The 15,338-nt window shown below is 45.3% G+C and overlaps 2 protein-coding genes and 1 non-coding gene across 3 annotated transcripts; 1 reads left to right on the top strand and 2 right to left on the bottom strand.

Moving 5' to 3' along the window:
* Positions 1-69: 69 nt before the first annotated feature.
* Positions 70-14,019, bottom strand: LOC111077957. The gene is made up of 5 exons (XM_022372477.2): positions 13,839-14,019; positions 6,694-6,796; positions 1,938-2,338; positions 856-1,866; positions 70-795 (listed from the first exon to the last, which is right to left on the bottom strand). Exons 2-5 carry the CDS (start codon positions 6,769-6,771, stop codon positions 414-416), a joined length of 1,872 nt encoding a protein of 623 aa, XP_022228169.2. The 5' UTR covers positions 6,772-6,796; positions 13,839-14,019; the 3' UTR covers positions 70-413.
* Positions 2,430-3,856, bottom strand: LOC111077958 (persulfide dioxygenase ETHE1, mitochondrial). The gene is made up of 5 exons (XM_041592913.1): positions 3,548-3,856; positions 3,421-3,510; positions 3,208-3,352; positions 2,775-3,138; positions 2,430-2,713 (listed from the first exon to the last, which is right to left on the bottom strand). The coding sequence occupies exons 1-5, from the start codon at positions 3,620-3,622 to the stop codon at positions 2,539-2,541; spliced, it is 849 nt and encodes a 282-aa protein (XP_041448847.1). The 5' UTR covers positions 3,623-3,856; the 3' UTR covers positions 2,430-2,538.
* Trnat-ugu lies at positions 10,623-10,694 on the top strand. The gene has a single exon. It is a non-coding gene; the product is annotated as a tRNA-Thr (tRNA).
* Positions 14,020-15,338: the final 1,319 nt, after the last annotated feature.

Raw genomic sequence — 15,338 nt, 5'->3', positions numbered from 1 at the left:
GTGTGAGGGCTGGTCCTACACTGGTGGCTATAAAATATTATATAAAAATAAATTCAACAACAAAAGCAATTTAAATGAATTATTCGTGTATTTACAGTAATGTCTGCTTAATATTTTGCTAATAAAATCATCATAAAATACAATGATCTCTCAATTATCAGGTCTACTGCTAATACTAAAGACTATAGCCAAGCCCTACTTATCGATGTAGAGTGTGCATGGAGTACAGTGAGTACAGTGCACAGTGAGTCTCGTCTCCCCCTTACGTGAGAGAAGACTGCCTAAAGGTAAACGTAATTCTAATTATAATTTTGCACATGTCCGCCTGTTGGTGTTAACTGCCATCTGTTGGCAGTCGGGGGGTTTAGATTAACACTACGTGGGGGGTGGGGGTGTGTTCGTGTTACCACCCCTTAGATGAGCTTGTGCCTGCCCAGGGAGGCTGTGTGCAGGGGATTGCAGTTCTCGATGAGCATCGTCTGACCCTCGTCCGTGGGCGAGGCTGCGCTCTTGTTGTGATTGTTGTTGTTGTGATGCATTCGTTTCATCGGCCGCTTCCGTTCCAGGTCGTGGCCAGGGTGCAGTTCCACCGTCTGAAGGCTCTGAGCCCGCTGCAGCGACAGTCGCAGGGGCTTCTTGGGCGGCGTGGGTCGCACCGTGCGTGTCTCCGTCGCTGGCCTGGATTCGTTTTCGCTGTCAAAGTCCAGGGACTTGACGCTCCTCATGTCGCTGGGTAGGCGGTTGCGCATGGTCTGCGCCTCGCTCTGGCGGGGCGTGTCCCGTCTACGTTCCAGTCTGAAGTTAGCATAGAGATTAGTATGGATGGAACCCCGTGGAACAGCTCTGTTTACGTACCCATTGTACTGGTTGAGGTGCTCCACACTGCGGGCATGGCTCATCAGATGCTCGCGATGGAGCTGCTGTTGCTGTTGGAGGGGATCGCGTGGCCGATCGCGACGCTCCCGGTGACGCTCCTTTTCGCGCCTGTGGTGCTGCATGTAGGCGGAGTCGCTGTTGATGGAGATCTTCGAGGCGGAGAGCGACTTGGAGGGCATGGAATACATGTGGGGCAGTCGCTCGCGCATGTCGATGTGGGTGTTCTCCTTGATCAGGGTCTTGGTCACATGCGCGGGCGTCTGGGCACCGCCGTCGTCGCCCATCAGTTCTATTGGCTTGCCCCCCACCAGGGTGGTGATGTAGTTGCCCCGCTGGAAGATGAGCGGCTTCTCGGGCGGCGTCGAGGGGGGAGATGAGATGCTGATGCTGGTCACATGCTGCGACTCCTGTCGCATGGGTGTCTGATGCAGCTGCTGCTGGTGGTGGTGATGCTGGTTCTGGTGCTGCTGCTGGTGATGCGGCTGCTCCTTGACTGTCTGCAGCTCTCGCACCTGCTCCTCCAAGTAAGAGATTCGATGCTGCAGTCGCATGTTGTTCTCCTTTTCCTGGTCGAGCTGCTTCTGGGGTATGGGGAGGGACTTCTTGCGCAGCACCACCATCTGGCACTTGCCGGAGTTGCCCACATGCTTCTGCAGCTCCTCTTTGGTCTTGCTGGTCACCAGGCGTCCGTTGATCTCCAGTATGCGATCGCCCTTGTACAGTCCGTCGCCCTCCAGGGCCCACTCCACATAGAATCCCGGCTGATCGGCCCGCTGCTGGGCTGCCCATCGCCCGGACGTCGCATGCACCGCATGCAGGCTGAGCGACACCCCAGAGCTGATAATATTGTAGAGGGTCTGGGCCTCCGGCTTGGACTTCTCCAGCCTGGCCTGTAGAGCGCGCGCCTCCTCCACTATGGACAGCATCTGAAGCTCCTCCCGGCCCAGGGCATACTCCAGCTCTGCCTGACGGATGCGTATGTCTATGTTGCTGCGAAAGGAAGAGAATGGGATGCGGATTAGCTCCAGTCTGCTTCGGTTTGATCTGCTTTCATTGCTTACTCTGTGATGTCTAGTTTCTCGAGGGCGCCCTTTAGGTTCTTGATCTTGATGCGCTTGTTCTCCGCCTCGGACTTGAGTCGGTTCAACTTTTGCTCCGCCGCCGGCTTCTCCGAATCGTCAAGCGGCGGTCCGCTGGGGCGTGGCAACTTTCCCAGGCACAGCTGAATGCGGAGATTCTGGATGACGGCCTCGCGATCCTGCAGAGCCGAACGCAGCTCCTTCGACTCGCTGCGCGTGGAGCGGGATGAGAGCGTGCCGCCCAGGGAGCCGCCCTTGCGTCGTCTTCCCGTGGTGGAGCTGTGCGTGGACGTGTGACTGCCCGGCTCATGGCTCTCGGCAGTCACTGCCGTGTGCAGACTATACTTGGCAGCACTGCCACAGCCCTTCGGATTCAAAATGGTCTGTAAAAATAGTAAAAAATGCGCAAGAAATCAGTTTCAGTTTCCTCATACAAAAGGCTAAGTGTTTCGGCAGTAAGAAATCAGGATTGAATATAGATTTTACACAGGCATATTTATTTGATAGATTACAAATCTCTTGGAAGTACTGTGATATATGTTCGTTTAATTAGATGCACTTGTGGGGACTTTATTGGCATGGGCTACTCCTTGGGTATATCGTAGACTCCGCACTCCCGATTGGCGGGCAGCGACGCATCTATCTTCTTGGGATAAGGCAAGTTGAGGTTGTCCATGATTTTGATAAACTCCTCCAGATCCTTGGTTAGGCGGGGATTATAGCGCTTCTCCTCCCACACGCTGCTCTCCAGCTGTCCTCTGCAAGCATCAAAGTGTTAGCACTCGATATACTCTTTGTTTGTGTCCTCCTTCAACTCACTTGTAGTCATGGGCCGGATAGATGCGGTAGTTTTCGGGCAGCGTAAAGATCTTGCTGTGGACATTTTCATACAAATTCTTGGGGCTGCCCTCTTGGAAGTCGGTGCGTCCGCAGCCGCGTATTAGGAGTGTGTCGCCGGTAAAGACGCAGCCCTGATCCTTGATCACATAGCTCATGCAGCCATTGGTGTGGCCCGGGGTGGCCAGTGCATCAATGACATGGCTACCAAATTCGACGCGATCGCCCTCATTCAAGTGGCAGTCCGCCTTGGCACCGCTGGCGGCGGCAATCACCGACTGGCAGCCCGTCAGCTCTCTGAGCCAACCGCTGCCCGTTATGTGATCCGCGTGCATGTGTGTGTTGACTGAAATACGTGCGTATGATGATGAAATTATCTCCAAGGTGATAAGAGTGCCCCTCCCCTTTCACTCACTGGCATATTTGAGCTTGAAGCCCAACTCCTTGACCAGCTGGGCATCTCGCTTGGCCTGCTCCAGCACGGGATCAATGATCACGGCCTCGCCAGTCTTCAGATCCGCCAGCAGGTAGCTGTAGGTGCTGCTCTCCCCATCGAACAGCTGTTGGCAGTGATGGTTAATCTCGGCTGGGAAATTTCATCAGATTCGGATTCGTTCGGATTACGTACTTGACGGAAGAAGAAGTCCGGCGTGAAGGGTTTGCGTTCCGGCAGGCTCATTGTCCCGTATTGACTGTGGACTGATCGTAGTGATAGCGTCTGTTGGGTTCCACTGGGCTCTGACGCGCTTGCTGGCCAATATCGGCTGATTCTGATGGCTGACTGAAAGCCGCTTGAGGGCTGACAGCATACTGGGGCCAACGATTCGCATTTTATTTTCAATTTCCCGGTACGATGGCGGCGAGGTGAGCTTCGGTTCTAATGGTTTTTGCTCGATCGGTTTCGGTATTCGGTATTCCGTATTTGTACTTCGGTTTCTGTTCTGTTCTGTTTACTTGTTATATAAGCTCAGACTCATTTCTGGTTAAACATTAATCAGTTCAGTTGGCTTATGGAATCAAGTTTCCTAATATTGTAAATTACTGATAATTGAGCACCACTTTGTTGTTTTTGTTGTTGCTAGAGTTTCGCGTACAATCTGTCTCGTTTATCACACTTATCACAGGTATTATCAGAGGTATCAGAGGTAGCCCCCGCGAAATCAATGGAAATGTATTGTACTTTACAACAAACACTTATCTTAAGGCCAATTCAAAGGAAATACAAACAAAAATTTGAACAAACAAACACAGAACGTCAGCAGGCCGTGGTGGGGTGCCACAGAGAAATCAGCTGATGAGGTGAGATTCGTTTTGGCGCTGTTGGAGCTTTTGGGGCTTTCGAGCTTGAAGCTAAACATGTACGTACATATGTATGTGCTTATGTATTTTGCCATGTAAAAATCATGTAGAAATTTTATTTTAAAGCGAAAGAAGCCAACTCCCTACCGAACATTAATTAGTAATCTCCATACAAATTCGGAACGCTTGAGATAAAAATAATAATTTACTCTTGAAAATGTAAAAAAAAACATTAAAAAAAAGTCGGAAAGCAGTGTGTTTCGAATTTTAAATTTGGAAATTTAGAATTTGTTAGCCACAACTGTAGAAAATTTATTCATTTATCGGATCATATTGTTTATAGAATATAAATGCTAGGCGGCAAACCACAGAATATTATGAGTTGGGTTATCTTAAAAGCGTTTGATTTTATTACATGTATATTCCAACCTGGGCGTGGCACGCCTTTTTGTGATGAATTTTTGATTTGCAGTTGCAGCATATTTACTTATTCATCCGCATGCGAGTTTTTAATCTCGTTCCCAAAGGATAAGGCTGCACAGTGTGTACTTCCTTCTGGCACATGAAACAATTTGCACACCACCCCATAAATGCCGAACCGTTACAAAGTCTTGTCTCAGCTGCACTTACAGAAGTGCAACAACCACCGCCTTGACACAACTGAAGCTTCCTTTCACCCCTCGCTGGCAACCCTTACCTTTTGCTCAAGAAAGTTGCAGTTGTTGAGAAATTTGTACAAAATTAATAACGAATAGGGGAAGTCGAGGAAATCGAGACTGGACAGTGTCCAGTCCAGCCGGGAGTCCAGGCAGCAGGGGAGAACGTGAGAACTTCTTCACACAGCGGATTGGGCTATAAAATTTCTTGACTTTTCCATTCAGATCATAAATAAATTTGCATATATTAAAAGAGAGTCTCGAATATCAAATGCAGGCTGGAATCTTTTGCTCAATGCTGTTGAGTAATTGATGTAATTTTGTGGAAGGAATTAATTGACCGTTGGAATGGTAGCAAAGGGATCGGATCTGTATCTGTCGTCAAGAAGGGTGTGAAATGCAGACCCGACTTTGGGGTGAGGTTTGTGGAAAAGCGTACTTTGAAAAGTGTACGGCTGGTATTCCGTTCAAGTCGTTACTCAATCTTTGGGCTAACAATATATTTGTTCAGACATTAGTTATGGCCAATTTACTGCGACTATTTATAGATATTATTGCTATGGTTTCCTCTCCAACACCCCTTGACTAAACACCTGCCGGTTAATGAGTCGCATCGCTATGGATGATGCTGATGATCGATGCTCGAACGCAGACAACAACAAAGCATACGAGTATGTACTGTATGTAAGAGTGAGTATTCGTCACTCACTCTTGCTTTCAATCATTTCGCTGCGAGTGAAAGTTCCATTGTGGTCGCCGGACTTCTTTCTACTAAATTGCTAAGCAGAAATCATTTGTTGTGAATATTCCTCTCCCCATTTCACCGCACAAATAAAAAGTATCTCCAACTTACGAGTATTGTGCAAGTGAGAGAGGTTCATTTGGGTGAAGTTAAATTTACATGTGGCTATTATGATTGTTACTACAGAAGCCAAATGCTAAAGATCTGTGTGGTGTGGGGTCCCAGATTACGCGTTGCCAACACTTTTACTTTTACCAGTTTGGCTGCACTTCCTAGGATATGCTTGCATGGAATTCTCTTGTATGCTAAATCTATTGAATCATAATTTCACTTTTCACACACTTATTCATTCCACTTGCTTCGGCCAGTCCCCCCCACATGCATTATTTCACACATAATACTCGTACTCGTACTCGTGTCTGGTAAAATATTTAGATACTTGAACACCCAATCCCAATCGGTTGAATGCAACCGAATGCACAGGTTGCATCGCAATGAATGACTCTGCATTGTTGTGGGCCGCGTGAAAGTGTTGCTTAAAAATGCATTCAAATGCAATTTGCAATTAATTGTCGAAAACGGTTTGGGTGTTTCCATCTTTCGGTGTTTTCCACTCTTGATGCCAGCTGGCAGTTACATATTTCTTGGCGATTAAGTTTCGACGAACGAAGTGTTGGTATAGCACTCCTTAAGTTAGCCTACAGAATTCACAGAAAAAAATAAACTACCAAAAGAACTACAAGAGGTACTAAGACTTCGAATTGCCTTCATTGCGTATATTTCATCAGGTATTTGATTGCATGTAGCTGTGATTTATCTTTGGCAATTTTCGAATTTTCATTTTTGAAAACTTTCTAGCGTGAAACGATGCAAAGTATTAGAGGGTATTCGAGGTAGCTTTGTACCCATCTGCCTAGTGGCCAATGTCTGTCTGGGATGGTTTGGGTTGGGATGTGCGTGTCAACATCTAATTAGCGTAGATAGCATTTGCGCTCTTATATAATCGAATCAGACAATGGGGCATGGCAGGGCTGGGCAGGGCGGGACAGGCAACAAGCGATAGTTGTTGCATTAATTATGTGTACACATACACGAGTATGTTTCTGCTAGTTCGGTTTCTATAATGTGGCCGGCCTTACACAATCGGCTTGAACAGATACATGTACATATATAGATTTTTGTTTCTGCAATCGAATGAACTTACCATGGAGGCGGATTTCTGTTTGGCAAAGGCGCGATGATGCGCGGAAATCGGTTCGCTAACCACACTTCCGGTGTCCATGATGGAAATCGCTCAGCTCTCAGCACTGCAAAAAAGAGAGACAAAAGAGAGAAACTTTAAGTGGCATGCTGGAGCGGAGGTGGAGCGGGAGTGTAGTGTAGTGGGTTTGATTTGGCTTGGGTAAGTTGACAGTGATATATTTCGTGTTTGTGAGTGCACTTTGAACTTATCGCTTGGCAAGTGGACAGCCCCACAAGACAGGCCCAGGCTGTAGCTCCTCAAAAGTCACTTTAATTTGCGTTCCGCTTCGCAAAACATAAACAATTGCCAGACAGATGCATATGCATGTATGTACACACATGTGTATGTATTGTATGTCTGTGTGTGCATGTGCTTGTTAAGGCCCTCAATGGTAGAGCATAAGGGTATATTGCAATACGCAGAAAGCAATGTTTAAAATCGATAAGATACAGCCAAAGATATATACCAAAGTTACATTATTGGAAATGCAACAAATGAATATTCCACACGTTTAATAGAATTCCAAATATGCATTTATATATTTATTCAAGCCTTTAGAGTTTTCTTTCCCGTGAAATCATTTTCCATACATAAATCCCACCATTTTAGAGGGTACCTTCTAGTCGGGGCACTCTTGAGCGACTCTTGTGGGGCACGATTCTCTGGTTTGCAATTTTCGGTTCGCCGCTCTTAACAACTTTGGCACGTTACATTTACGATTCGATTCGTTGAAGCCAGTTTAATTAGCCGAGAAAAAGAACCTTCCTTCCGTCCCATGTGTCAAGATTTTTTGCCGTCATATCATTCATATTACGAGTAGGAACGAGGAAAGAGCTGGGGCGTAAAGAAATGATGTTCATCATATGCAAATGAGCTATGGTTTAGCTGTGGACGCACTTTCGGTGGTGGCAGTGCCAGTGGCACAACAAAGAAATGCATTCGATATGCAGATTCGCACAGCCGCAACATATATGCATGTACATACGCTCTGGGAGATACAATCTCCCAGATGAGGTTGCATAGATCACATTACTTAATGTGCCGGCAAAGACAACGGCAACTCTTTTCCCTCTCCGCCCATTCCACTCTTCCCTTTATGGGTTTTCACTTGTTTATTTTTTGCCTTTGTCGGCTTTGGAAGACAAAGCCCTTCCATTCATACTCGTATGTATGTATATGGGCTCTGGCTGCAATTGTCATAGATACTTGTGACACACTCGTACTAAATTTATCTCATATGAACGCAGGAAAAGCGCTTGCCAAACACCGTTATCTTGGCTTTTATTGAGCTCTAAAGTGGCAGGAAAACGAGTTCCATGGAAAACCGTGTGAAGAAGAAGACCACCGACCTAGAACCAACCAACCAACCAACCAACAGGAAAAAACTTTCGTTGAAAAGCTCTCGATGGAATGAGCTTTAGTTGCTTGTACTAGAAGTTTTAGCAGTCGAATTTCGCCAACGACCATACTACGCTGGAATACATCGGTTCTCGTCCGATCACCGAAATTAAGCAGCGTCGGGCGCGGCGCGGTTAGTACTTAGATCGGTCAGGGGACCGCTTGGGAACACCGCGTGTTGTTGGCCTTGTCCAGCAATATTTTTTTTTGCTCTTTTTTTTCGTAAGAGGTGGGGTACAGCTTCCTCTGCTATTTATCTTTATCTTATGTATATAACAACATCACTTTGACATTGTACTATTTTGCTTGTCAGCGTTCAAGATGGGGAGCAAGTAAGTCATTTGTCTTGAAGAATAATCATCATGCTGGCAACGCTTCGAGCAGCGTTCTACAAAATTCAGCTAAGAACTCCATCAGCATGTTGTCTACGTCTGTCTTTTGGGGCCTATCTCTGGCATTGCGTGCTGGAATAGGAACTAGCTGGGCAAAACAGGGCGGGGAGACGAGTGGCACTAGCTTGTTTTGGTTAGCTCACCCAATGTGGGCCTATCATTAATCTAATTTCGCTTTAGTGTCTAATTATGGACTAGATGCCGGGCTTAGAGAGGCCCCGCCGAGTACTCGCACATTAGCAGTCGGATTTGGTTCTGTCGCTGGTTGAAGTTTGTTGGATCGCTTTGCTAATGGGATGAAATTAAGGGGATCCAAGAGGAATCTAGCTAGAAAATGCCGGTATCTAGCTGGTAAACTATCCTCAAATTGCAGCAGTGTCGGTTACAATTGGCTGTGGGAAAAGTCTGTCAAGCATGAAGATCGTTCAACTACGAGGGTGCGAGTATATGCAGACACTGCCACTGGGAGCTACCTTATATGCATGTAATTATTATTCTTAAATTTGCGTGGCCAACTTTGAAGGGTTCTCCTTTTGTCTTCTCTCCCATTTAATAAGAACGAGAGCAAGTGCAGCGAGAGCCAGCTCAGGCTCAGGTGCTTCCCAGGCCGGCCTCGTGCATGTGATGTGGGCGCTGAAGCCACTGAAGCGCAACCATACCAAGAACAAGTACAACTACCTAATAATTAAGTTATTGGCGATGGTTGCGTGATCGGGGTTCCAGCAAGAAAAACAAATTCTAGTCTTGAGAACCTTTGTATCATTTGTCAGCTACCTATTTAATACAGGTACTTATATCAATTTTTTTTCAAATTCCCACAAGCTCTACACGATCGCCGCACGAGTCCATCTCTATCGCTTGAAGTACAGTCAGCTCTATAATCATTTCCATTTAGTCTACGTTTATTTTGTGCGCGTTTCCGGCGTCCGGCTGTAAGAGGGAGACAGCCACAGCCACAGAAATAGAAACATGACAAAGAGCCAAGTTTATATAGCAATTTGGCTCAAGGCACCGAAACAATGTTTCAAACCAAGAACAAGCTGCAAATCGTGATACTACCTAACCGTACTGTACTCTTAAATTCAAGTTGCAAATTGCATTTTCGTCGGAGATGATGATGATGGCCAAGCAACTGGAACGATGTCCACTGGACAGTGGCAAGTGGCAGGTCGAGGTGGCAAGTGAAACTTGTTCGAATCCGAATTCCGGTCTAGCCGAGAGATCTCATACAAGCCAGCCCGCCATTGCCATTGGACGTGCCGTCGGCTGCTCCGCTTTGGCTTAAAGCACACACCAAATGACCCAAAAACCACAAAACGATGACACGTTTATTCCGTTTTACCCGTGTATCATTTGTCTCGATGGCAGTTGAATCTTATGTCGCCTAACTTGTTGGCCAAGGTCCCCGCGGGATCGGTGCCAGGCCTCTAACTGCGACTCTGTTGCAGATCATAAGTAAATTCCAATCAGCAAAGATCTCAATTAGTATTCGATGCCTGGCTCGGACGAGTATCATATGCATTCCGTTGGGATGTGAGAAAAGTCAATAATACGAGTATTATTATGGATTTTTAAAACTTCCCACACATCGAATAAAACTTTTGTGTTAATCTAATGCAGAGAAACAAAATCAAAATCCAATTTACAAAATCTCTAATGTATTTAGAAGGCGTTTCTTGACACGCCCCTTCTTCTGTTGGGCCCCAAGCCTGTTTATTTAGTTTTGAACGCGCCCACAAAATTGTTGCGAGATGAGCTCAGTGCCAGCCAGTGTTCGCCCGCCCCCACAGCTTGTGGAACAATGCAAATTAAATTGCTCAATTGCTTAAATGGAGATGACACCTGGTTCTAACAATATGTGTATAATATGTGTACGTAAATTTATATAAAAAACTCGATTCCAAGCTAGATCTGTGACGCTTCGCTTAATGCAAATTATGCCCTCCTGCGCTCAAGCTAACTTTACATGATATCTACATCGAATGGTCTGTTCTCTCTCTCTTCCTCTCTCTGTCACTGTTAAGCTTTTCCAGAATTCTGTTAAGAAGCATTCTGTTGGCGCGTAGATTGTATGCGCCGTTAGACGCCCGTCTGCCAGAGGCCTCTTTAGCTCAGTGGCAGAGCACTGGTCTTGTAAACCAGGGGTCGTGAGTTCAATCCTCACAGGAGGCAATTGCCAAATTTTCTTTTTTTTCCATTTATTTCCGCTAATTTTAAATATATTTATTTCATGGGTTGCAAAGTGTCAGCAAGGTTGAAATAATTATTAAAATTAGCTTAATTCAGTTATAAATAACCTTTATGAATAAACATTTGCCCCAAGGGGGCAATGGCGCAAAGAGTTTGTTTTTCTTTTTATGTTTTATTGGGGTTTTCTCTTATACCTTAACCCTGCTAGGTCGTAGTTACCAAACACCTGCGCTCCCCGGTGATATGGTATGTGGTTGAGTAATTTATGGGTTCATTCCACACACACATTCGCAGATACAAATTTACCCAACAATTGGCCCGGCTTGGCATGTATTTTGTACTTTGCACAAGTGTCACTAAGGCAATGTCGCGACATTGATAATTTTAATCACACTCGGAGGCTGGCTGGTACATGGCCTACGAAATGGACCAGTAAAGGCATCTGGCTGAGAATAAGCTTAATGGACTTGACATAAATATGGAGATTTCTTTGTTGTGTTCGGGTTTTATGTTGGGGTAGAAGAGTTAGTTAGTTATCTATTTGAGTTGCCTGAGAGGTCGTTGGCTGGCTCACTTGCTAGGTTATTCTAACACTCAATTGTACAGTGAAACATCTGTCATCAGGGCTTAAGTCTGAACTGAGGTGAAATATACTACGTACTATTATCAGAATTAATTGTTTCTCAGGTATTCATTTAGCTGTGATAATATAGAGGGTTAATACTTGTAAGTAGCTGTACGTGTGGCTATGCATTTATGATGAACCGAAAATCGAAAGCACAGTGAAGCTTCGATTTGAGAAACTGAATGAAAACTTGCTAATTTTTTTAATTTTAGCAACTAGTTTTTCCGATATTGTAAGATTAATGGCAAATACTGCATTCTACACACTTCAGTCTTATTACCCGTACTAGCTTAATTTTTAAAATGAAAAAATATTTAATTTGTTCTATCAACTGAGGCACCACCGTGCTAGTTGTTTGTTGTGCAGCTGTTGCCGTCATGTCAGCTGATAATTGCCCATCATTTCAGTGGGCAATTATTCTCGAATAAATGACTGAGAGGGAATATCGCGCACAGTTAGAATGTCAGCTGCTCGCTCAACTCTCTGCTGGCTGGCTGGTTGGTTGGCAGTGCAGATTGGGGTCGTGAAAGTCTTTGCACTGGACAAATCATCTATGCAAATCAATTCTAGAAAGTCGGCTTAATACCGGACTCAGATCGGTGGCTAGGAAAGTGCAAATTGCCCATGGCCGGGCCTGATCGGATATACATACGTTCATATCGCAACGAAAGCGAATTCAGCATCAATAGCTTTGGCTTGGTTTATTTTCGAAATGGAGATTTGCTACTCTCATTTTAATTGTTACAGCTTCTCTCTTGAATGAAAGTGAAACCCCCAGCCGAAACAGTTGGACAGATTAGTTAACGCACACGCATGCACACAAACAGCATGAAGATGTATGCAAAGTTATATCAAATCTGTGCTTTCTATTCCCAGTTACGAGTCGAGTAGCCAAAAACAAAAGGCGGCACACAGTCCCCTGTTGCATCTGAGTCCACGCACGCACACACAAACACATACACACACGACCTGAAGCCCACATAAAAATAAAATACAGTCATCCAAAAATTTACATATCAACAAATGCCTGAAACACAACAAAACTTTGATTAGGTTGTTAGCATTGAAAACATCAAAAAGCAGACAAAAGTCAAAGGCAAACAGCAGAAGAATCCAAAGAATATGTAAATAAGCCTCTCCAGAGACCCGAGACCCAGCCTAGACATCCTGTCAAGTCGATAAAGGGTTTGGCATTTCAATGAGGAAATGGAAACAGAAACACACACAATTCGGTTAGAACTAACAATTGTTATTCAAATGCAATCAACGATTCCCAAAAGTAAATTTTCTAGTTAAAATTAATGACAAAATCGAGATGCAGAGACGGGATGGAGATGGAGGCAGGTAGGTGGGAGGAGAAACTGCCACTGCATTTACCTTCGAATTCAATAGAACCCAGAGAACGTTTCAGACAGAGCCTGAGATCGTGATTCAACCGCAGAAACTTCATATGTAATTATATGGTCAGAGATCGGATACTCAGACGGCGACTCATATTTGACTGATTGATTGCGGCTGCTTAGGAATTCCAATAGAGGTTCCAACCTCATCAGTGAATCAGTTTTTGCGAGAAACTTTGAACTTGATTGCCATTGCTGTTTATCTAAGCCCCATCAAGAAGGCAAATCGCGTTTTAATGGCCAACCGATTCCAGTCAAGTAATTTATTTATGAGATTTCAATTTTCTCCAACTCTTTTGTCATGATAAGATGGCAGATCTGAAAGTCCCTCCACTCCACTCTACCATAAATATTCAAATATAAGAACAGAACCGTACACCCAGCGTTTGTTCGGGGGATTATGTAAGGCAGGTGCCAAAAGAAGATATTTAGGAGGAGTGGCCTTCCAGCAGAGGCACACAAAAAACCAGGGTGAAAATTGCTCCATCATCATTATTATTGCTGTGACGACGACCTCGTTCGGCTCGGAGGTTTGTTTGCACTGTACGAGTATTTAGAATGCACTAAGCCAGCGACAATTGATTCGATGATGAACCTTTCGATTTCAGCAAGTGATTTCCACGATTGTTGAAAACTGTTTCGAAGCACAGATCGACAGGGGCTTAACCAATAACCAATACCCGAACAATGGAAATGCTCTCAAATGTGCACAAGTCAATGGAAACATTTCATTTCATTGCATTTGATTGGCGATGGAATGGGACAGAGCAGGACAGTGGCAGTGGCAGTGGTAGGGGCAGGGCGGAAAGCCTCAATTTGGTCTTTTGTGCCAATTATTTACACTTGAGACATAAATCAATGATGTCGATGCTTAGGCCGATTGTATTGTTTCGGCTTGGATTGCCATTTAAAACCACATCGCGACCGTTACTAAATGGCAAACGGCACAGATTTGTTGTAAATTATATTTTTAAATTTTTCGCTTAATTATTTCCGTTGGTTTTTCGTTGAATTATGTCTGTGTTTCCTTTTGTTTATAGAGTCTTCCTCCGGGCGGACACAGGAAATTTACTCTTGAAATAACTGAACAAACACACTCACACACATAGACAGCGGCGCAGGCGTAGGAGTTGGCTGTTGTCTCCCGTTCTCTCACTCTTCCCCTGTGGATTGCTGATTGAAGAAGGTTCAAAAGTCGCGCAGGCGCAGACGACAACACGAAACGAAACGATACGAAATGAAACGAAATATCACGCAGAGCGAGAGCCACAACGTTGTTGGTCGCGTCTGTTTTAAGACTGAACGTCATGGCTTGATCAGTAGCCAACGCAGGCGCACATTTGCTCTCCCTCTCTCTCTCTGTCTCTATTTGAGCTGCTCTCTGCGTACAGTGGTGGTGGTGGATCAAGGCATATACTCGTATAATTCGAGCGCTACGAGTCAGATATTTCGCTGGTATCAAACACTCCTCGCTCTGTGTGAGACTATTATTAATACACTCTCTGGGTGGATGTTTGTGTGCCAAGAGTGAGAACGCGAGTCGGAGAGAGGAAGAGAGAGAGAGAGAGAGAGAGAGAGAGGGAGAGCGAGAGATAGAAGTGCATTGGGCTGGTCTGTGGATTTATTGGGCCAGACGCGACCCGATGGTGATTATAATGGTTAATAGAGTTCCAGTGCATTGAACCCCACTCCCTCGCCTCGCCCCAGCTCTTGTGGGTGTCTTGGATATTTTGACAGCTGTTGCTGTTGCGCTGCGGCAGCATCCGAGATTTTTACGACCAGCACTGCCGCATCTTGGGACTGCTCATTTGCCTGCCGCTGCAGTTGCATCATCGCCAGGCGGACATATGGTGGCGCACTCACGCTTATCTCTCGACAGTGCGCAACGCTCCAGTGAACGCGCTCGTGCGCAAAGTCAATTAAAATGATCACAACAATCCCGAAGAACGAACCCCTTCACCCGGTCCGAGGGATAGGATGCGATAGGATATGATATGATATAGGGTGGGACCGTAGTGTGTAGGGGTTGCTCTTCCTGCCGGCGTTGATTGTATTTCCGTCCATTAAATGCAGTCCAAAATAGAAACACAACAACCAAAATTCAAGAGCACACATAAATCAAAATTATACAAATGAAAAAAAAAGGAGAAAAAAAAGGATTACACATGCGCCTCTCACGCGCTTAAAGTGCTCGACACACCAACCCAACGCCACCCCACCACACCCCTCCTCATGACCCGGCTAATTGCGAAACTTTTTCGAGTTGATATCGTTTCGATTAGCTAATGTGCGGCCCCGTCTGTCTGGCTATAAATCAAAACCACCCGACAAAAGTGCGGGCCAGCCCATCACAAAATATACCAAAAAGCTGGAGAGTGAAATGTGCTTTACCGTTGTGCGGCTGGGCTGTACCGGCGTCTACGGGTATTACAAAATGGTCCAAAAACTGTTAGCTCATTTCCATACGCGTTCGTCGCTTCAGTCTTTCGTTTCTCCAGCAATCGAAAGAAAAGATTTCGTCGGCCAGCCAGAATGGAGAATCGAAGAGATATTAGCTGCCTGCCAAACAATAATTTAACCAAAGAAACAACACTTCCTCTC

This window comes from Drosophila obscura, unplaced genomic scaffold, assembly GCF_018151105.1.
Source record: "Drosophila obscura isolate BZ-5 IFL unplaced genomic scaffold, ASM1815110v1 contig_186, whole genome shotgun sequence".
NCBI lineage: Eukaryota > Metazoa > Arthropoda > Insecta > Diptera > Drosophilidae > Drosophila > Drosophila obscura.
Note: the sequence above shows the minus strand (reverse complement) of the source record. Positions and strands in the feature narration are given on the sequence as shown.

Bases quoted from the DNA above. Each gene is read 5' to 3' on its own strand.
- LOC111077958 (XM_041592913.1), bottom strand. From the start codon at position 3,622: ATGCGAATCGTTGGCCCCAGTATGCTGTCAGCCCTCAAGCGGCTTTCA. The intron at 3,511-3,547 runs GCCAGCAAGCGC...GGAACCCAACAG, and splicing joins ATCAGAATCAGCCGATATTG to ACGCTATCACTACGATCAGT. The intron at 3,353-3,420 runs GTACGTAATCCG...CACTGCCAACAG, and splicing joins CGGACTTCTTCTTCCGTCAA to CTGTTCGATGGGGAGAGCAG.
- LOC111077957 (XM_022372477.2), bottom strand. From the start codon at position 6,771: ATGGACACCGGAAGTGTGGTTAGCGAACCGATTTCCGCGCATCATCGC. The intron at 2,339-6,693 runs GTAAGTTCATTC...CTATTTTTACAG, and splicing joins AACAGAAATCCGCCTCCATG to ACCATTTTGAATCCGAAGGG. The intron at 796-855 runs GTACGTAAACAG...TGCTAACTTCAG, and splicing joins CACCTCAACCAGTACAATGG to ACTGGAACGTAGACGGGACA.